The following is a 21,198-nucleotide window of genomic DNA, read 5'->3' as shown; positions in this document are numbered from 1 at the left end:
CCCCCCAGTCTCTCACTGTTTCAGGGCCTGGGAGCTGCTTTTCCGAGGCCCACCTCAGAGGTCCCCTGCCCTGACAGAGATCTCTCCTTGGGCTCTTGCCCCACTCACGCACCCGCCCCGCTAACCCGAGTTAGCGGGATCCTCCCCCGCAGCCATCCCCCTAGCTCAATGCCAGTTTCTGCTCCTCTTTCCCTCCTCCCAAGTGCGTTGTATTGGCAGCGGAACAACCTTGAGCACGAATCTTGCTTTCTCTGCCTGGGCTAGTCACTCTTTTCTTGAGCCTCAGTTTCCCCGCCTGATCTGTGTCACGTGTTTCCCATCAGGATTAAAGGGAATAATGACGGGGAGCTCCCAGCATGTTCCCTGCACGAAGTATTTACAGCTCAGGAAGGTACGACCAACTCCCCTTACCGGCCCCCAGCTTTCTTCCCAGTGGGGTGGCTGGCACTGCTTGCTCCCAGAGTAGGCCGGCCGACCAGTTTCCTTTGGGGCTGCCTTGATCCTGGCCCCAGAGGCGTCGCCCAGCTCAGGATGTCTGTGAGAAGCGGATGGTTAGTGGGAGTTGGTCGATTCTTTCCTTGAACCTCCCGTGTACCCCCCAACAGCGCGGGAGCACGCGGGACCCGCTGCGACGTCGCCGGGGAGCCTGCGCCACCGCGGCGCAGAGGAGAACGCACAAATTGTATTTCAGTGCCAGGTCCTTCCGGGTTAATGAGCTGACACCATGATTAAAGCTGACCATTTGTAATGTGTCTGGACCCTGCCGCCGAGCCCTGAAGAGGTTAATGCGGTGACGGAGGCCGGCACCTGCCCCTCGCTGGCCTCCCGGGCCGCGTCTCGCAACCCCTGTCCCCCGCCCCCTCGCCTGCCCCTGCCCCGGCTGCGCGGCCGACTCCTAATCAATTAGCCCATTAACGAGCCCTTCGAGGAGTTAAGTAGGGAGAGTTCTGCCACGGGCAGGGCCGCAGTCGGTAACTCACCGCGGTTAATGATATTATAAGCGCTTTACTTAATAACCAGTTCGCGGCGCGGGCGAGGAAGGAACTGCACCGTCATGGTGCGGCGTCTGGACATCTGTGGGGACTGATTCCAGAGTCTCTTCTCACCCTTGGCTGCACTTGGGGGGCACCTTAAAGACAGGGCTTCTAGGGTCCGGAGGCCACAGCTTGAGGGGGCGGGGTTGACTGAGCACTTCGGGCCTTGCCCCACTTCAGTTTCCAAGAAGCTTGCGCAGACGACTGCGGTCCCCAAACCGCTTTGCTTGGCTGGGCTAATTCTAGCTCAGGTAACAGCTGATCTAGGAATTAAAGTGGTGAAAGCCATGGCACAGAAGGGGGCCACGAGAACTTAGAGGGAATCACTATTTACTGAGCCCCACCGAGTGTCAGGCTCGGTGCTGTGACCTCACCACAGCCTCTGCGAGGGAGACACTGCTTCCTTCAATTTTAGGAATAAAGAAACAGAGGCTCAGAATTTTTAATTATCTTCCCCAAGATCACCCATCCGAGGTTTGAGTCGATTCTGCTCAGTTCTAAACCCGAGTCCTGTTACCACCTCCTTCTCTTCTTTCTGGGAGCAAAGCATCTATTTCAGTAGCAGTTCCGAGACTTTCAATATTTACAAAACAAAAACAAAACACAGATACACTTAAAACACGAGCGGGCCGTCGGCTACCTGGCCAGATTTATGGAACGTACTATGCGCTGCTAGTGCTTCGAGGCTTTCCATCCCTACCTGAGGCAATCGGAGAAGTTATTTTCAACTATGAGGGCAGAGAGTCTTTAATCCTTATCAGAGTTGCGCAAGTTCACGCAGTGTGTAAATAGTTGTGCTGGGATTTGAACCGAGATCTCCTGGCTAGAGGTCTTAGGACTTCCTCTGTCCCCCTAAAGGTCCGTAGGGCCTGTGACAGGGATGAGGTCTGCAGACGGGGAAGGGGGGACTGTCTGCTCCCAGGGATCTGGCCATCCTCGAGAGGAAGAGCGTCCTCCTAGAGACGCCTGTTCCTAACCCACCTCACCCCCACGCAGGGCGCCGGGGTCCTGGGAACGCCGGCTCTGCCCGCCCATGGGGCCTAGAAGGGGTGGAGTGCTGGGAAAGGATCGTGGAGCACCCCGTGCAAGCCCCTGGGAGGCGCGGAAACCCGTCGCCTGCGGAGGCGTCGAGCCACTCCAGCTCCGAGTCCTACATCACCCCTGCCTCTGGAGAGAGGGGTCCAAAGGGTTCAAGGGGCAGCAGCCTCCAGGAACCCGGGCTAGAATCTACGCTGCTTTCAGCCCTGGCTGCCCCTGGTTAGATGCCGCTGATGCCCGCCGGGCCCTCGGCGCGCTCTGGGGGCGCACGGGCGCTGTGTGCCTGTCCGGAGCATTTTGAAATTTTCCGGGGCCGCTCGGCGGCGCTGCGATTGGCCGCGTTCGGGTAACCTCTATGCAAATGAGGCCGCGCCGCCTCCGCGCCGCGGGAGACCCGGCGAGCTGGCTGGCGAGGAAGGGGCATTCGCACCCGGGCTGGGCGGGCGCACCCAGAGCCGGGCGGGCAGGAACCCCTGTACAGCCGTCAGGTGCCCTCGTGTCCCTCGCGCGGAAGGGACGCCTCACCAGCCTCGCCGCCCCCTCCCCCTAGGTTCCCTCCCTGCCCCTCCTAGCTGCCTGCCTGCCTGCCGCACCACCTTCCACCCAGATCGTCTCTAAAGGGAGTTCTTGGTTTCCTCCGATTTCTTATGAACCCAGGATGGGCAGCAAAGAAGATGCGGGCAAGGGGTGCCCGGCGGCCAGTGGCGTCTCCAGCTTCACCATCCAGTCCATTCTGGGCGGGGGTCCCTCGGAGGCACCGCGAGAGCCAGTCGGCTGGCCAGCCAGGAAGCGCAGCCTGTCCGTGTCCTCGGAGGAGGAGGAGCTGGACGACGGCTGGAAGGCGCCCGCCTGCTTCTACCCAGACCCGCACGGCCCTAAGGAGCAGGGCCCCAAGCACCATCCCCCGATCCCTTTTCCTTGCCTGGGTAAGGATCTCACGTCGCCAGTGTGGCAGCGAGCGAGCGCGAGGGGAGGGAGGCTGAGCGCCCAGCCAAGACTTCCGCGCGGGGCCCTTTTCGCCCAGAGCTGCGGCAGCCGGGGGTTCGGGATCGCGGGAGGGCGCGCGCACTGTGGTGCCTCCTCCACCCGGTGGGCCCTCGGGAGGAGGCGTACACAGACCCGTGCGGGCTTGGGCATCTTGGGGAAGGTTGAGTTGTTAAGAGAGTGGACCACAGCGAGAGGGGCACGCGACCGACCGTCCACCCGGCTGTCCTCAATCACTTTGCACATCTGGTACTTTCTTTCCGGACACGAGGTGGAGGTCTGCAAGTCGGGTCTGGGCGATCTGTCTCTACTGTAGCATCCTTCTGCGTCTTGTTCCTCACTCGCTCCGTATCTCTGCCTTTCTCTCTCTCTGCTCCTTGGAATGATTAGCACTCCAAGATGATTGACAATGGTGCGTTTCAGGGATGGTTCCTCTTTACAACATTTGACGAAGGGGAGCCCTGCGTTAGTCCTTAGCGTGATTTCCAAACAAACGGCCTGTGAAATGATGCCACCCTATAAAGCTCGAGGAATTCTTCCAGCTCAGTAACTACCAGGCAAATTCGCCTTTTAAAACCATGCTAACGTTTCCCCCTCCAGTCCTCCTCCCCCTGTTGCCTCTGGCCCGTTCAGAAAGGTGGAAGCACAGAGACCCCATACTCCAAGCAGCTGGGTCCCTCTCTTGTCACTTTTAAGGGCCGCGGTGCTGGGTTTGGGGGGCCACTGAGAGGGATGAGGAGGGGATTGGTAAGGTGGGACCGAGGCTGCAGGCGCTTGCCAACCGCCTGGTCCCAGGGAGAACTGGATGGAGGTCTCCGAGGCTCTCCAACCCACTCCATGGCCTCCCTCTCTGCTCTCGCTTCTCAGGTACCCCCAAGGGCAGCGGAGGCTCGGGCCCCGCCGGCTCGGAGCGCACGCCTTTCCTTTCTCCTTCGCACTCGGACTTTAAAGAAGAGAAAGAGAGGCTCCTGCCGGCGGGCTTGCCCTCGCCGGGGTCCGAGCGGCCGCGGGACGGCGGCGCGGAGAGGCAGGCGGGCGCGGCCAAGAAGAAGACGCGCACAGTCTTCTCGCGCAGCCAGGTGTACCAGCTCGAGTCCACCTTCGACATGAAGCGCTACCTGAGCAGCTCCGAGCGCGCCTGCCTCGCCTCCAGCCTGCAGCTCACCGAGACCCAGGTCAAGACTTGGTTCCAGAACCGCCGCAACAAGTGGAAGCGGCAGCTCTCGGCAGAGCTGGAGGCGGCCAACATGGCGCACGCGTCGGCTCAGACTCTGGTGGGCATGCCGCTGGTGTTCCGGGACAGCTCGCTGCTGCGCGTGCCAGTGCCGCGCTCCCTCGCCTTCCCCGCGCCGCTCTACTACCCGGGCAGCAGCCTTTCTGCCTTACCGCTCTACAACCTCTACAACAAGCTCGACTACTGACCTGCCAGCCGCCCCGCGCCGCCCGCCTGCGCCCGGGGTCGCCTGCAGCCGCCCGGAGAGCCGGGCGCGGACTGCACTCTAAGCCGGGCTCCAGGCAAAGCGGCGCGTTTCCAGAAATATGAAGAAATACACTATGTGTATTCATTAGCTCTTATTTATGGCCTCTGCCCTACTTTTTGTTTTGATTGTTTTGGGTATTTATTGGCATTTCGTGAGTCAGAGAGCCTGCTTTCTACCTAGAGCGAACCCAGTACGCTTTGAAAACCATTCGGAGTGGGATGTTCTCGGGTGGTGGTGGGAAAGGGAGTTTTGCCCAGATAGGCTTTGGCTGATAGGAAAAAAAAAAAAATCAGGAAACACCTACAAAGCCAGGTACACTCCTCCCCCGTATATACACTTGTATATATGTACATGCACACAAGCTCGGCCAAGTCAGGCCCTCAGAGGCTTTGAACAATTACCTAATTGCCTCTTTTCGTTTCCCTCATCCGGAGGATGGGTAGGAACGAAAAGGGGAGAGTTCAGATCTGTAAATATTTTTAAAGAGAAAAAAAAATAAAACATTTTAAACATCTTTGCTAACTTTGGTGGGATTGATTGCCTGGCATGATAACGCACGGAAGGTTTTCAGGTTTTTGGGTGCAAAGACTTGCATGCGTCTGTCTACAGAGGTCTGGCTCGCGCCACGTGGAGGGTGGGACCGGGGTCAGGGGTTAAAGGTCGGGACCTTGGCGCCGCCCAGTCTGCACGTGGATGGAGCTGCCCGCCCACTCTCCCTCCTGCGCCCAGAATCGTCGCGCGAGCTGGGGCGCACTCTGGCTAGAATCCAGCTCCAGGGCCCGCGCAGAGAAAAGACAAAGGCAGGGAGGCAGGCCTCGCCACTTAAGCGATTGCCTTCCGGGAACGAGCGAGCCGGGTGCCCAGCGGCATATTCCCAGCACTGGGCTGGCCCTGAGCTTGGCCACAGCAGCTCACGCTATGACATGCCCTGTGCTGCGCACTTCCTCTCCAAGGGCATAAGGCAGGCGACGGCGCTGCTTGTACCTGGTAAAGCCTCCACTTTGCTCGCCGCGAGCTTGGTGCGACCGGCTTGTCGCTGTGCCCAGCTCCCTGGCCAGTGGCACAGTTATGTGTCCCGCGCGGAGAGGGAACTGGACGCGGCGAGGCAGCACTTAGGCTCAGGAGAGATCCGAGGCTCGGGACCAGGCAAAGAAGACAAGGGAGGCAAAGGCGCTTCCCTGTGATCATTTGTTGTTAATAGTTTGCATTGGTCCAGCTTGTGGCTGGATCCCCGGCTAGCACCCGGCCGCTTGCTCTGAAAGGAACCGTGACTCGTGGCGGGGGCGCCCACGGACTTCCTCGCCCTGACACCTGCGGCCGCGCAGAGGCTGGAAGGGCGCTGGACGTAGAGAACAGCAGCGCAAGTGTCATGCAAATCGCAGATTCTCGCTCCCCTTAGGTCGCAGCCACCTGTTCTTGGTAAAACGTTGGAAAAGGAAGCCTGAGCTCGGAGGAAGCCGGTAGTTCAGTACCACCTGGGGCGAGCTGCTCCATCCGCCAGCTTCTGGCCTCTGGCTCCGCAGAGCGGATGCAAAGGAGCCTGGAGTCCGCAGCGCTGAGGCCTTATCTCATCCCCTAGAAGGAAAACATTTGCGTGTGAGAGTTGCCTCTGAGCTGCAAGTCACTGAAATTATCTACATTTTGTGAATACATACAGGATATCTGTAAACTTCTATGTGACCCGCAGTATTTTGTGTGAACTGGCCAAAAGTATTCTATCTGATGTCCATTTTGAGATCATGTTTTATCTTCACATTAGATTTCATAAAAATCACAATTCAAGGTGACGTCAGAAGGACGGTACCCAAGAACACATCTGCCGATACTAGGTTAGTTCAATTGCATTTATTTCAGCTGAGTTTACATCAGTAAATATTTACTGGGCTGAGTACATGCTGAGAAACTATACTTTTGGGTAGTCAGATAAAAGAGACAGTGCATCCGTTTTCTTCTGATTTATCCAATACATACACTTCATTTCAGTGCAATTCTTTTGCTCCATATTACCCTCTTTAAATTGTTTTCTAATGTTACTTGAATATTTCAGGAAAAAACAACAAACAGCTTCCAAAGAACTGCTTGTATAGGAATATTCCATCCATACATTTTTGTTTGCATTTCAATAGATTACAGTTTTTACAAGAGATAATGGTTTTAACAGTATTGGGTCACTGTATCTTCCCTAGGTTTCCCATAAACGAAGTGTTTTTTTTTAATAGCCATTGTAGTCACTAATGACAGTGATTTGTGCCCTTAAAATTTTAGGGAATGATCCTTTTCCAGTTCGTCACGATGTATTTATTCCACTCTTTACTAATCCAGAAACTAGCTGTCAACTGTGATTCAACAGTATAATTAGTTCTTTGGAATTTCTCTCGTACAGGTAACTTAATTTTTACACACACACACACACACACATCCCTTTGCATTTCAATTTAAATGTTGTCCAGGACTCCATTGTTGCCAGATTTCCTGTCTCAAGACTATCAATTCATTTGAATAATCAGCAAAATAATCAGCCTCCTTTCAGGCTCTAAACTGGATTTAAAAGATTGACGTTTCTTAAAACTCAAATCGAGTCGGGCTGCAACTGCATGCCCAGAGGGACCTGAATCATACTCGCTGGATAATGAAATACACTTAGATTTTATTAGTGAGTAGTTCATGCTCAGAATCTTGGAACAATAATAGAATTAAATAAACAACTGGGAGAAAGAACCAGATAAATCAGGAGGTAAAATTATTTAGCTAAAGTTTTAATGGAAGTAAGGATCTGCATTTTAAATTTTTGAATTCAGCCATTAACTTGTGGAATGAGAAGAGATAGAGAACCGAGTAACAGGACTGGCAAGAAAGGAGGGCAAGAAATCTTTCAGCAGTAATATAATCAATGCAACAGGCAGAAATGTTGCTGTTGCACCTGTGTTTATTGTGTCAGGAATCATACAAAGAGGTGCATTCAATTCAGGGTGTGTGAATGCATAAAGATCATCAACACTTTCTCTTATTAATGTCCCTTAAAAGTTAATCACTTTAACTCCAACAATTTCCTTTCATTTCGTGCAAAACCAAATAATACAACAATACATTTTTTCTTTTACAAAAGGCAGTGAAAAAGCGATTAAAGCATGGATTAAATTGAAATTTTTTAGTGAAGCTTTAACATTTAATAATAACTCAGTCACTTCATTCTACTGATTATTGCTTTTCTTTCATGGAGATAAAATAATTTCTCATTACCCAAGCAACCTTCTTGATCCTCATTTCTGGAGGATGCTAGAAAACAGCAAATGGAGCAAACTGAGCCTGCAACTTTGAGGCTCAGTGGCAGGACAGAGTGAGAGGCTTGTGGCTGTCATTTTAGGACCCTACAATAAACAGCTCTAAAAGAAGAGGCGGGAGCTTTAACACATTGCAGAGTACTGTCTCCTAGGCTGTTCACCCTTCTGAAGGGGGGTTCCTCAAGGGCAAAGGCTGGTCTGATTAAATGCATCTTTCTAAAGTCTCTCACCAGGCCTGGCACCAGTGGATGCTCAATAAATGTTTGTGGAAAGATGGAGTGGAGAGATGAAGCATAATATAATATGAATTTCTTCAGCAAAACTTGAGACAATGGGAAATGGGAAACCCTGGTTTATAAGTGGAAACTCCAAGAAAATGAGAAAAAAATAATCAAGTCAAAATAATGCAGTTGATTAGAGCAAATATTTCCTTCTTTACATCAACTTTTGGTTAGCCTCACGGGCGTGTGCACGTCCAGAGATGGGGAGAAAACTTTAGCACTATATTAGTATTGACCAAATTGGAATTCTTGCGTTTCAGAGACTAACTTCAAGAGGAGGGCGCCACAAATGAAGCAGGAAAGATCTTTCCCGCTTTCTATTCAGAGGGCGGGCAGAACGTCAGCCCCAGAAAAACTACATTTCCCAGAATGCCATACCCGGGTGGGAGACGGCGTGAACGTGGCCTTGGCACGCGATACTCCTTGGGAGTTGTAGTTTCCACTTGTCCAGCGGGACGCGGGTGCCCCCGCGCAGTGGTAAAATGAGCCCACGTGATCGGAAAAGCGGCGGTTTCCCTTTGAGCCGGAACAGGATGACTGGGTTGACCGATGCTGGGCAGCTGAGCGGACCAATTGGCCGCCTAGACTGAGACGTTGGCGTTTGAAATCAGCCAATGGCAGGTCTACGCTGGAGCTTCCTATCCGCCTCCTTCGCCCAGACTGCGAGTGCTCGGAGAGAAGCGAGGAGGCGGCGGCGACAACGAGTGGCTAGCGGTGGAAACCCTGCTTCTTAAGGGAGCCCAAGGTAGGGAGGCGAAGCGACAGCGCGCGGGATTGGTCTCTCCAGGGGCTTCCCGGGCCCGCAACTGGCAGTGCCGTTCCGTTCGCAGGGGATCTGGTTTCGTTTCTTTTGTTCTCCCTTTATTTTAGGAGTGCCCGGGGCCACGGGACCCGGGAGAGGGAATGGTCTGGGGTTCGGGCATCGCTGCGGACCGGGCTGGGTTTAGGGGGACGGCGGTGCGGGCTGGGCCGGTTTGGGCGCGGCGAGGGCCGGATTGCCGCGTGAGTCCCGACCTTGGCGGGCGCGTACTCGGCGCAGGCGCAGAGACTCCTCCGCTGGCGTCTTCTCGGCCCCTGCCTCTGGGGGGGTCCCCCAAGACCCGGCCTTCGGCTTGCGCTGCCCCAGCCCGTGGGATCCCTGGGGACTCTGACTGGGTGCCTGTTCTGCAGATGACCGGTTCTAACGAGTTCAAGCTGAACCAGCCACCCGAGGATGGCATCTCCTCGGTGAAGTTCAGCCCCAACACCTCCCAGTTCCTGCTTGTCTCCTCCTGGGACACGTCCGTGCGCCTCTACGATGTGCCGGCCAACTCCATGCGGCTCAAGTATCAGCACACCGGCGCGGTCTTGGACTGCGCCTTCTACGTAGGTGCCCTTCCTCGCCACTCCCGTCCCTGTGTTAGGATTCTCCATGCTAGTGCTTCTTTTGCAGTGTTGGGTAGAGGCGTCTGTGGGTGGGGTTATTTGGACAGTTCTACAGCTCTTCAGGAACACCTGCCTGCCTTGAAACGGTACGGTTTTGGGGTGGGGACGTGCAGACGTTGGAAACTCCGTCTCCCCTTTCCATTGTAGGCTTGTGGAGTGACTCTGTAAACTTTCTGAAAATACGATAATTATATTTGCAACAAGATTGTTTTGGCTGCTGTGTTAAAAGGAACGTTTAGGGGAAATGTGTGTTTACCCACGGCTAGCCTGTTGGCTAGGATAAAAGCAGCCCTCCCTTAATTTCGTAGTTTAGTGACCACTTGCTTTTTTTATGCCGTTTTTTGGTGTGTTTACCATGAATAGTTGAGCCCAGTGCATATCCCGGGCATAAACTGAGCAGTTGCTTGTAGAAATAAGAATGCTGAAACACTTTCTAAAGTTCTAATTTTTAAATGGTTCAAAACTGTTTTGTAGGATCCAACGCATGCGTGGAGTGGAGGACTAGATCATCAATTGAAAATGCATGATTTGAACACTGATCAAGGTAATGTGACCATGTCTTTACCAGTTTGTTTTCTTGGCTAGCATTGTGAAGTATAAATGTTTATATAGGAAGAGTAGTTCTTGAATTGCTTAATTAACAAATTGCTTAAGTACATGGCTTGAATTCAGGATTTTTTTGTTTAACCATTAAGTTACTGATTACAGAACATTATGCATGTACTTTTGCGGTAAAGCCAGTTATGGTCACCATTTTCAGTGCTTACATAAATTGACACGTAAGTGTTTGGCCTTTATCTTGTCCTTAGAAGTGGGCTGGATCCCAGACTGGTCATCGTTCCATTAGGATTTTCCACTACGGTGCCGATATTTGACAGTTCTGTTTTCAGAAGCAAATTTAGTTTTCAGAAGCTAAAGGCAGATTTAAAGATAGAATTTAAAACCTGACAAAAATTAGGCAGTCACTGTGTTTGTATATGTTTCAGTTGCATTTTTTGAATGAGTAATTAGATGATACATTTTCTTTCAGTTAAGTAATTTCTTAGAGGTCCAGATATGAAATGACTTACTCAAGTTTTTCTGGTGACATTGGGACAGAGTAGAGATTGGAATGGAACCCAAATGCATAGAGCTCTCTAGCTGAGGATTTGTTTGCATGTGTATACATCAGACATAGCTATCCTAAGGACATAGGAGGGCACAGAGATATGACAAGATAGAGGAAGAGTTGAGCAACAGGAGAATGGATGGAGGGTGGGCATATTTTGTCAAAAAACTAGGCACCAATTACAAGAGGCTTTTGCATGAAAGCTACTTCCTTCTGTAAATTATACTGCAGGAATTTCGTTTTGTTTGCCGGTGTCTTACCCTGTGTAATAAGTAAGCTTGTAGGTTTGGGTCCTATTTGTTCAAAAACTTGGGGGGTAGGGAGAAACACTGAAAAGCAAAATTAAAAGATTTTCAGTGTTATATAGAAAATTAGCTGTTTATTCTGTGAAAGTTACTGCCAAACTCCATTCATTAAATCCTTTCTTGTTTAAATGATACTTTTTTTTTTTTTGAAATAGAGTCTTGCTCTGTTACCCAGGCTGATTGATAGTGGTGTGATCTCAGCTCACCACAGCTTCTGCCTCTTGGGTTCAAGCGATTCTCCTGCCTCAGCCTTTCGAGCAGCTGGGACCATAGGTGCGTGCCACCATGCCCAGCTAATTTTTGTATTTTTTTAGTAGAGATGGGGTTTCACTATGTTGGCCAGGGTGGTCTCAAACTCCTGACCTCGTGATCCACCCGCCTTGGGCTTTCAAAGTACTGGGGCTAACCTTACTGTTTGAAGGTCAGGACCATATATTGTTCATTCCTATGTCCATAGCAGTTGGCACAGATTCTAGTACATAGTAGATGTTAGTTGAATGAATAAATGAAATATAATGGGAAGGTTCAAATTGAAAAGAAAGAAAATGTCTATTGAAAATTTGAGCCACAGTGGAACCAAGTGGAATGAGAGGACTTCACTCCCAATTCTCATAACCCTTTAGCCATGTAAATAAGTTTCTTAGCAGCATTGACTTAATGTTCAACATAAATGTTGACCCAGAATCCCAGAGTTCTCCATTCATTTATTCATTCAACAGATATTTCTTGAGCACCTAACCTGTACCAGACCTTGCACTAGATACGGGCAGAGATGCACAGAGTTAAATGAGGTTCCTGATAGGAAATCTTGAATCAAGTGAGGAAGATAACAGACATGCCACCATTCTAATGTAATCTGAAATTCAAGACAGCCTGTGGTATGTGCCATACTAGTGAGTCATGTGAAGTACACACTGTAAGGTGAACAGAGAAGAATGGGTAACTTTGTAGTAATGGAGACATTTTTCTGTGTGTAGACATTTCCATGGGGTTGGATGAGGCAAATTCATTACAGCTGAATGAATGTTTCTTTTAATTGTTTATTTTAGGAATCTTTAGTAAAGGTAGTAAGCTAGATGTTGGGGGTTTTTTTTCCCCCTTTTTTTCCTGCAGAAAATCTTGTTGGGACCCATGATGCTCCTATCAGATGTGTTGAATACTGTCCAGAAGTGAATGTGATGGTTACTGGAAGTTGGGATCAGACAGTTAAATTGTGGGATCCCAGAACTCCTTGTAATGCCGGGACCTTCTCTCAGCCTGAAAAGGTAGGCTCTTTATATTCATCGCAGGAGTTGATGGCTTTCGGGTGATTTTTGCCTTGATGCATAATTGCTGAATATGCTTGTTGAATTTAAAGGTGAAACGTCGACAGAGTCTGTTTCATAAATCCAACTACATAGATATGCTTTAATGCAAGAGAAAATTAACTTTGGGATTTTGGGCCAACTTTTATTTATCAGATGTTATACTTGCTTCCATGTACAGTTAATATTTTAAATCGCAGAACTGATAAGCAACTCACTGCCTTTTGAGAGAAGTCATTTAGCAGACTGTTCAATTGTCTTAAATTGACGCCCCATCCCAACCCAGAAAATTGGTTGGAGCATCACTTATTTTCATTTGTTATCTGAGGTTTCTTTTGAGCTGACTGTTGAGAGGACAAAATGGGTTATCATTTCAAGTTCAGTGAAAAAGGTGTTTTACATTCCTTGGCTTCTACTGTTTGTATATTTATTTTTTAATATTGACAGATGTAGTTTCAAGGCTCATAGTGAACAAAGCTTTTTAAAACCAAAACTTTGTGTATTATTCTAACCTTTTGATCTGTATGATGAAAGTGTAATTGAGCATTCCTTCTGTATCCTCATCAGACTTTATCACGTGGTAGTTAATTTTAAAGATTGATTGTTTTAGCAGTTTAAAGGTATCCTTTACTTGAGTCTATTTCCTCAGCGTAAATATACTATTCAATTCCTGTTAGCCATCATTATATACAATAGTGCATCCAAAGAGCCATTATTTTTGTCACGTCACAGTCGAATCTACTCCTGGCAAGACCTTTGTTCAGAATAAAATAATTGCATTGTTTCTAGTTTTGATTTATGGTTGTATGTAACATGTTAAGAACTGTGATAAATTGCTGACAGAATATCATATAATGGACAGCCACACTGAATCAAGCTGCTTATTGGTTCAGCAAGGTTCATTATGTCACTTTTTTTTAATACTTTCTTTGATAAATGTATATACCTAGTCAGCAGCATGACAGTGGTTTCACTTGATTTATGATCAGTGGGGATAGAAACCACTGTTAGAAGCTTGTGTGTCACCTATATAGTAAAGATTTAAGATAAAATTCCCAATATGATTGTACCATTATAAATTGATCTCTTTCTGGATTCTCTATTTTTAAAGTTTGGTACTTCATACATCTTAGATTAATTTTCATTTTTCTGCAAACCTTTTGTTTTCTGAGTAAGCTATGATAAGTCTTACAGCATTTCTCATATTTAAATCTGCTTATATTAAATCTATTGTTTTAAATCTTAATTTTAATTCCTTGTTTTTCCCTTGGTCACATTAATTGTTGAATTTTAAGACCAGATTCTAGAGAGTGGTGGGACATGGCATAAAGCTAACCTGGTTTTTTTTTCGGCTGATGGTATGTGGTTAATATACAAGTGATTATTAACATATGGCTGAAGTACTGAAGGTTGAAGAGACATCTTACCTTGACATGGGGCCTCTACATTTTTTATGGCAGTTTTTCGGTTTGAAAATGCTAGGTCAGATTAGAGTTACTTATTAATTGAAAATAATAGAGCACGGTTGTGAATCGCAAGTCTAGATTTTTTAAAAGTTACCGAACATGATAACTTTTTTTGCCACCTTTTTCGTGAATTGGCTACCTCTGTTTTGTTTCCAAATGACATTATATTTGCAAATAACTTTATATTTGCAAATAAACCACTAAATGTTCACTTGCAGGAAATTCTATGATTTATTATAAAGGAATTTTTGTGGAAAGTTTAATATTACCGAAAGGCATTATGAGGGGGAAAATAGGGGATAAACTACTTTAAAAAATTTTCCCTAAAGTTGCACTTCTGTCTTAAATGTGTAGTAGGATGTGAGGGCACAAGAATTGCTGTGTCATATGTCAGACCACTATCCTTGTCTTTTAATTTTGAGTTTGTATGCCACCAAAACATCTGATTAGTGGTGGCTCCCTCACCGCTCCTGGATCTGTTTATTCAATGTAACAACTGGAGGGGAAAAAAAATCAAGGTTTTTAGAGTTGCAAAATGAAATGCTCTAAAAGGGGATTATAGAAAAATAATTTTGAAAATGATTGTTTGATGAAAAGCCAGAAACCCATTGAACTCTACCTTGAATTATTTTATGGCTTTATTATCTCATTTTGAATTTTTTTTACACTTTTATATTGTCTCTAAATGAAACATGAAGGCTAGGAAAAATAGTTTAATTTGTTCTAATAATGGAGAGAATTAAGACTTCAAAAGCTCCTTTACAGAATTAATTAGAATGTACATTATATGATACTTGGTGAAGTATGAAGAGCATTGTGGGTTTTGCTATTTTGTATGAATTACTTGGTTTGAATAATTGCAGTATTTAAAATTGTTACCTGTGATTGGGGAATTCAGACAGCTATTTTTTTATGGTTTTATGATCAGATGGCCTTTATTTTAGGGCAAAATGGCGTTTTCAGGCAAGTAGGAGATTTTTAGCAAGTTTTGATCTTTTTTAAAAGGTATATACCCTCTCAGTGTCTGGAGACCGGCTGATTGTGGGAACAGCAGGCCGCAGAGTGTTGGTGTGGGACTTACGGAACATGGGTTACGTGCAGCAGCGCAGGGAGTCCAGCCTGAAATACCAGACTCGCTGCATACGAGCGTTTCCAAACAAGCAGGTACTGAACTATACCCCGTCTTCTTTCTGGAATTTGAAAATAATATGATCTTATATAATAAGTATTTGGCCACTACCCCCATAAAGCCTTCTTTTTTTTTTTTAGTAGTGATTTAGAGTTTGCTGTTAGGTATATTCTTCCTTGATATATTTGACAGCATGGGTTAAAAGGTAGTGCATTAATCCCCATTTTAGAGATGATCTTGATGTTCAGAGAGGCCAAGTAATCTGCTCAGGAGGTAGTTTGAATAGAGGAGGCCTTCTGATCTTTTGTTGATCCTGGTCCAGGATACTTCCTAGGTATACGGTAATCAAAGACGGCTTTGCAGATATTTCAGTTTACAAAACAAATTAAAATTTCTATCTGGAAATTTAGGTTTGTGGAATTTGCTGTTTTCTTTTTGCCTTTTTGTAATCCTAATGCTTATAGAGTTTTTTCCCCAGCTTGACAATAGAACTTTGATTTTTTTTCTCCAACTCAACTGAGGTTAGAGAGGCAGGGCCCTTCACATGACTGACTCTTGATGTACAGGGTGGGTCACCTTCCATCATCGAGAAATGAGATTAGCCTGTTTATTAATGAGCTCCCTCCTCTTTCGAGTCCTTGAAGTTCTAAGAGGAGACAGTGGGGTGGTCAATTGCAATAGGAATTTTGCAAGAGGAAAAGTGATTAAAAACAGCAGGTGTCTCTGGTATCTTATGGCTGTCCTTTGGTGGTTGTAGAACTTGAAGCAATTATGTTATTCTCTTGGCTTTTTAACCTGTAAAGGCCAGTACCTCAAATGGCGATCACAGTTCTTTTTTTTAGGAAATTGTAAATTTCCATTAAAGATAAAAGAATTGCAATTATGTGAAACTTTCAAGATTTAAATATGTGATTAAAATATGCTTACATTGTGAACATTAATGCCATTATATCTAATATTTTCTGTAGAATTATCTCTGTTTTGTAATGGAATTTAAAAAGTATAATTTTACTGACATTTATTTCTCCGTAAACAGTTTTCAGGAATCTTTTTCATACCTTGAAGGATTAAAAAATCATAGATTTCATATTTGGTGTGTTATCTTATTTTTTAAGATACTGTCATTTCAAGGAAAGATGAGAAAAGGTTTGAATTGTGAGCCACTTCTGAATGTCCCTGAACGTCTTTGTGCAAACCTCACGTGCTGTACTAAATGCAAGAGGTAGCATGGCTGAGATGGAAGATTGGTATTCCAGTTGATTTGGATTATTGATGCCCCCAGTGAAGGAAACACAATTCTTAACAGTCGTTCGTGATGAAGAAGCACAGAACATAGAAGAATATATTTTAACTGGGAACAAATTTGAGTCTGTTGGGCAGAACAACAAATAAGTGACACTAAAACACGTTACAGTTTTGTTTAGGTTTGATGAAATAACTAGACATTTTATATTGTAATGTGAAAGGCCCTGGTACCTGTAAGGAAAGCAAGTGATGACGGCCTTATTTTCTTTTCAAAGTCATCATAATTATGTTAGTACAGCTTAAACATTTCATTAAAACCTGCTGTACTTCTCATTCCTGAAACAATCACTCTTCAGTGTGGGCTGAATTTGGGAATTAGCACCTTGTTTTTGGAAGCTGAAATTCACCATTTTTTTCCTCTGGTTCTCTCTTGGCAGGGTTATGTATTAAGTTCCATCGAAGGCCGAGTGGCAGTTGAGTATTTGGATCCAAGCCCTGAGGTACAGAAGAAGAAATATGCCTTCAAATGTCACAGACTAAAAGAAAATAATATTGAGCAGATTTACCCAGTCAATGCCATTTCTTTTCACAATATCCACAATACATTTGCCACAGGTAAAGTATGGCATGCTAACCTATATTATTTGATGCTTGCTTTTTATGGTATTTAGCTAAACAGATCTATACTGTAAGGAAATGTAAATTCTCTCACCTTAAAAATTAACTGTTATGATAATGGTTATTTCTGTACGTGGTGTTAAGAACCATGTTAATTATTTTGAAATTACCTCCAGGTGGTTCTGATGGCTTCGTAAATATTTGGGATCCATTTAACAAAAAGCGATTGTGCCAATTCCATCGGTACCCCACGAGCATCGCATCACTTGCCTTCAGTAATGATGGGACTACGCTTGCAATAGCATCATCATATATGTATGAAATGGATGACACGGAACATCCTGAAGATGGTATCTTCATTCGCCAAGTGACAGATGCAGAAACAAAACCCAAGTGAGTATGCTTCACCTGTGTTTGAGCCTTTTCTTGCATTCAACCCAGGATTTATTAATTTTTCTAAATTCATGAATAGCATTGTTGATGCCTGCTCGATATTACAGCTGACTGTAGGGTTGGAGTTGATGTTATCATGTTCTCCCAAGCTTTCAATATCCGTAGGTTGATAGACGTCTGATGGATAAAATTGTGCCTAGTTGTTTTGTAGAGAAGAATGTCAAACTCTCATTCTTCTTGAATAGGCTCTATTATTTGAATCTCTGGAGTTATTACCAGCTCATTGCTTCAAAATTAAGTTGAGGAATTTAAGAATAATTTATTTTAGCAAATTCTATTTAAGATATTTAAGAATTTGAACTGCCAAAAATCTTTCCTCTCCACAGAGGTCGTTTCTTTAATATTAACACAAAGTGAGTGACCTTCAGGTCTTATTGGAAACCCAGAGTAATATGGCCTTGCCTGGAATTGCAAATTTCCTTAGTTTTGAAGTTTTCATAGATGTCTTTAGTTCTTGGTTGGAACTGTTGACTGAGAAGAGTCATTTACCTTTTTTGATACCAATAGGGCAAAGCTTTTCACTTAATTACCTCCACCAGGCTTAAGGGAAATCTGATACATAGGCATGTGTTAAACTATAAAACACCTACCCCAAGTATCTTTGTCCAGTCCCCTGTCCCCCTCTCCCCAGGCCCTTAAAGGAAGTTCTGGATACATAGTTGTGGAATAACTGAATGTTTTCAGGGTTCCTATACTTTGCTGAATTAAAATGGGTATTGTACCATGAGAGGGGGCAGAATATTAAATATTCTATATCAGATATGCTCTTACAGGTTTGACTTTAGAAAAGTCTTAGCATGTGAAGCCTGTTGGATAAAGGGCTGTGTTTGCATTTAATCTGTCACTTTTGTATCTCCTGTCCTGGCTGGCCATTTTGATCTCATGCTGTTCTTTTTTTCTTTTGAACTTGTAGGTCACCATGTACTTGACAAGATTTCATTTACTTAAGTGCCATGTTGATGATAATAAAACAATTCGTACTCCCCAATGGTGGATTTATTACTATTATCAAAGAAACCAGGGAAAATACTAATTTTAATATAACAACCTGAAAATAATGGAAAAGAGGTTTTTATTGAATTTTTTTTTTTATTTTGAATAATAAACACTTTCTTAAGTGCATGAGATGGTTTGATGGTTTGCTGCATTAACGGTATTTGGGCAGACAAAATTGGGCAGTGATTGCACTTCTGAGAATCAGTTTTGACCTTGATTTTTGTTTCCACTGTGAAAATAAATGTTTGTAAATAAATATAGGTAATAAAAATCCCTTTGCATTCTTTTCTGGACTTTAAATGGTAGAGGAAAAGGCTTATGAGCCATTTGTTTCTTTTGCTGGTTATAGTTGCTAATTCTAAAGCTGCTTCAGACTGCCTCATGAGGAGGTTAATCTACAATTAAACAATATTTCCTCTTGGCCGTCCATTATTTTCTGAAGCAGATGGTTCATCATTTCCTGGGCTGTTAAACAAAGCGAGGTTAAGGTTGGACTCTTGGGAATCAGCTAGTTTTCAATCTTATTAGGGTGCAGAAGGAAAACTAATAAGAAAACCTCCTAATATCATTTTGTGACTGTAAACAATTATTTATTAGCGAACAATTGATCCCAGAAGGGCAAATTGTTTGAGTCAGTAATGAGCTGAGAAAAGACAGAGCATATCTGTGTATTTGGAAAAATAATTGTAACGTAATTGCAGTGCATTTAGACAGGCATCTATTTGGACCTGTTTCTATCTCTAAATGAATTTTTGGAAACATTAATGAGGTTTACATATTTTTCTGACATTTATATAGTTCTCATGTCCATTTCAGTTGACCAGCCGCTGGTGATTAAGGTTAAAAAGAAAAAAATTATAGTGACAATGAGATTCATTTCAATGTAATGCACTAAAGCAGAACACGAACTTAGCTTGGCCTATTCTAGGTAGTCAAATAGTATTTTTGTTGTCAAACTTTAAAATTTATATTAATCTGCAAATGTATGTCTCTGAATAGGACGTGGACCTTTCCTGAGATTTATTTGATCCATGATATATTTTTAAAAAATTCTTTTGATACAGAGAAGGGTTTTTTTTTTTTTTTTTTTAAATTTTTTCAGTGAAAACTTGGTGTAAGTCTGAACCCATCTTTTGAAACGTATTTTCTTCATTACAGGTCCACCTAATCATCCTGTGAAAGTGGTTTCTCTATGAAAAGCTTTGTTTGCTTCCTACAAATACATGCTTATTCCTTAAGGGATGTGTTAGAGTTACTGTGGATTTCTGTCTTTTGTCTTATAATAAATTTGTCCATGTACCTTAATACTTTGTTTAGGATGAGGAGTCTTTGTGTCCCTGTACAGTAGTCTGAAGAATTTCCCCTTCTGTCCCCTAGCAAGCCCAGTTGCTGTATATGAACAGTTTGAGCTCTTTTTGTAATATAACCTAAACCTGTTATTTCTGTGCTGTCTAATAAATCAGATTCAGAAGCCTTGAATGTTGGACGTTTTTGAATGTGGGTAATTAATGTAATTTACTTAAAAAGGCTTGTGTAAAGCAAAACTCCTCATCACAGGCATGTTGGGGGATGACATTTTTACCTTTAAGTCCACTCTGCCTCGTGTAATTGTCTCCTCTGATGTGTGTTGGAGATTCAGCCCTGCATAAAGTGATTTGTTGGAGTTCAGCCATTTCCCTCATGCCCCCTTGTGCCTTCTCGGTGGATCAGCAGGGCTTTTGAGCCAAGTGTGCAGCTTCATTGCGGATGGACAGAGACTATGTGGCAGCCTCTGGGGACCTTTGTGCTCTCCTAGCAGTGTGGTGCAGTAGTGATCAGGTAGCTTGTACATCCCGTGTTGATGTCATAGTGCACTCAGAGCCAAATGACAGACACTGTACTTAGCCATCAAATACTAAATCACAGTGAAGCCCTTGGGTCGGGGGGGGAGGGTAAATAATGTAATAGCCAGGGACTAACTGATGGGATTTGTCCTTTAGTGTGATTATGTGCTTTTAAAAGTCCCTAATTACTTGGTTGAGGACAGACCATAAATTTAAAATGGTATAATTGAAAGAATTAATATAGTATTGTTACAGGTAACCAAATTGAAGGAATGTGGAGCTGTTTTTCAGGTTGTGAGGGAGGGCTTATTTTGTGGTTCCATCTGGCTGTCCTCTTGTCTCTTGAAATCAAATGTGTCTCCCTGCCATCTCCATATACCCCTTAATCAGCTCTCCACAATTTGCCTGTTTATGGTTATAGCTACCTTTTCCCCAAATTACCCAAGTATAGTTACTTTGGCCTTCTCATTGGTTTCCCTTACCCACATTCTTTAAGTGTATCTGCTCTTTATCTTTTCTTCCTACTGCTACTGGTCACATGGCCTTCTGGGTGAATGTGGCAGCCTCCAGTTTCTGCCTTAAGTCCTCTATCTAATAGAGCAGTGACTTTTGAACACTGTAGTTGTGACCCAAGTAAGAAATACATTTTGAACTATGGTTCAGAACACAGAGGTCAGTATAGCATGCATGACAGGCAGAAGGGTCCTGAAACATGTCTTGGCCTTCCTGCATGCGACGTATCTGGTGCATGCATGCATTCTTTCTTTTTTTGGTTTGCTTTTTAAGAAATCCTGATTATGGCACCTTGAATTGATTTTATAACAAATGCCTGTCACCTGTAATTCACAAAAACTGCTCAATAGTCAGATTTCTAAAAAAATTTATAAAAGATTTTTAAAAAATGTGTTCTTATGTCATACTTGGAATCCTCCACTGCTTCCTGTTACTCATAGTTGCCCTTCAGTGATTTCATAAGGAGGTGTACTGCTTCCCAAGCTTCCAGATCATCAGGAAAGGGCTGTGGACAGTCAGGTGCTCTCAGAAGATGGGACTAACCTTCGTTGGGAATATAAATAAGCAGATGGTCTGGGAATGTTACAATGACAGCACTCTCTGGTTCTGAGTACTGTATACAAATTTAAAGGTATGTTATCAGGTTAGCATTAGTTATGTGGGAAATCCAGACCTTGTTAGAAGGACCAAGGCCAGAATGCCCAGTTTAGCTCT

The 21,198-nt window shown here is 44.8% G+C and overlaps 2 protein-coding genes across 3 annotated transcripts; both read left to right on the top strand.

Annotated features, from left to right (window-relative positions):
• The first annotated feature begins 2,492 nt into the window (after positions 1 to 2,492).
• On the top strand, positions 2,493 to 5,051 carry HMX2 (H6 family homeobox 2). The gene is made up of 2 exons (XM_017497881.2): positions 2,493 to 2,998; positions 3,924 to 5,051. The coding sequence occupies exons 1-2, from the start codon at positions 2,731 to 2,733 to the stop codon at positions 4,475 to 4,477; spliced, it is 822 nt and encodes a 273-aa protein (XP_017353370.1). The 5' UTR covers positions 2,493 to 2,730; the 3' UTR covers positions 4,478 to 5,051.
• A 3,555-nt stretch (positions 5,052 to 8,606) lies between these two features.
• BUB3 (BUB3 mitotic checkpoint protein) lies at positions 8,607 to 19,627 on the top strand. Of its 2 annotated transcripts, none has more exons than XM_017497880.2 (8): positions 8,607 to 8,844; positions 9,270 to 9,464; positions 9,999 to 10,068; positions 12,051 to 12,202; positions 14,713 to 14,871; positions 16,519 to 16,696; positions 16,876 to 17,092; positions 19,307 to 19,627. In XM_017497880.2, the coding sequence occupies exons 2-8, from the start codon at positions 9,270 to 9,272 to the stop codon at positions 19,314 to 19,316; spliced, it is 981 nt and encodes a 326-aa protein (XP_017353369.1). In that variant the 5' UTR covers positions 8,607 to 8,844; the 3' UTR covers positions 19,317 to 19,627. The 2 variants fall into 2 exon arrangements, with proteins under 2 accessions (XP_017353369.1, XP_017353368.1); XM_017497879.2 differs by having other exon boundaries at positions 18,066 to 19,627.
• Positions 19,628 to 21,198: the final 1,571 nt, after the last annotated feature.

Source organism: Cebus imitator, unplaced genomic scaffold (genome assembly GCF_001604975.1).
Source record: "Cebus imitator isolate Cc_AM_T3 unplaced genomic scaffold, Cebus_imitator-1.0 Scaffold235, whole genome shotgun sequence".
Taxonomy (NCBI): domain Eukaryota; kingdom Metazoa; phylum Chordata; class Mammalia; order Primates; family Cebidae; genus Cebus; species Cebus imitator.
This window is presented reverse-complemented; position numbering and strand designations above follow the sequence as displayed.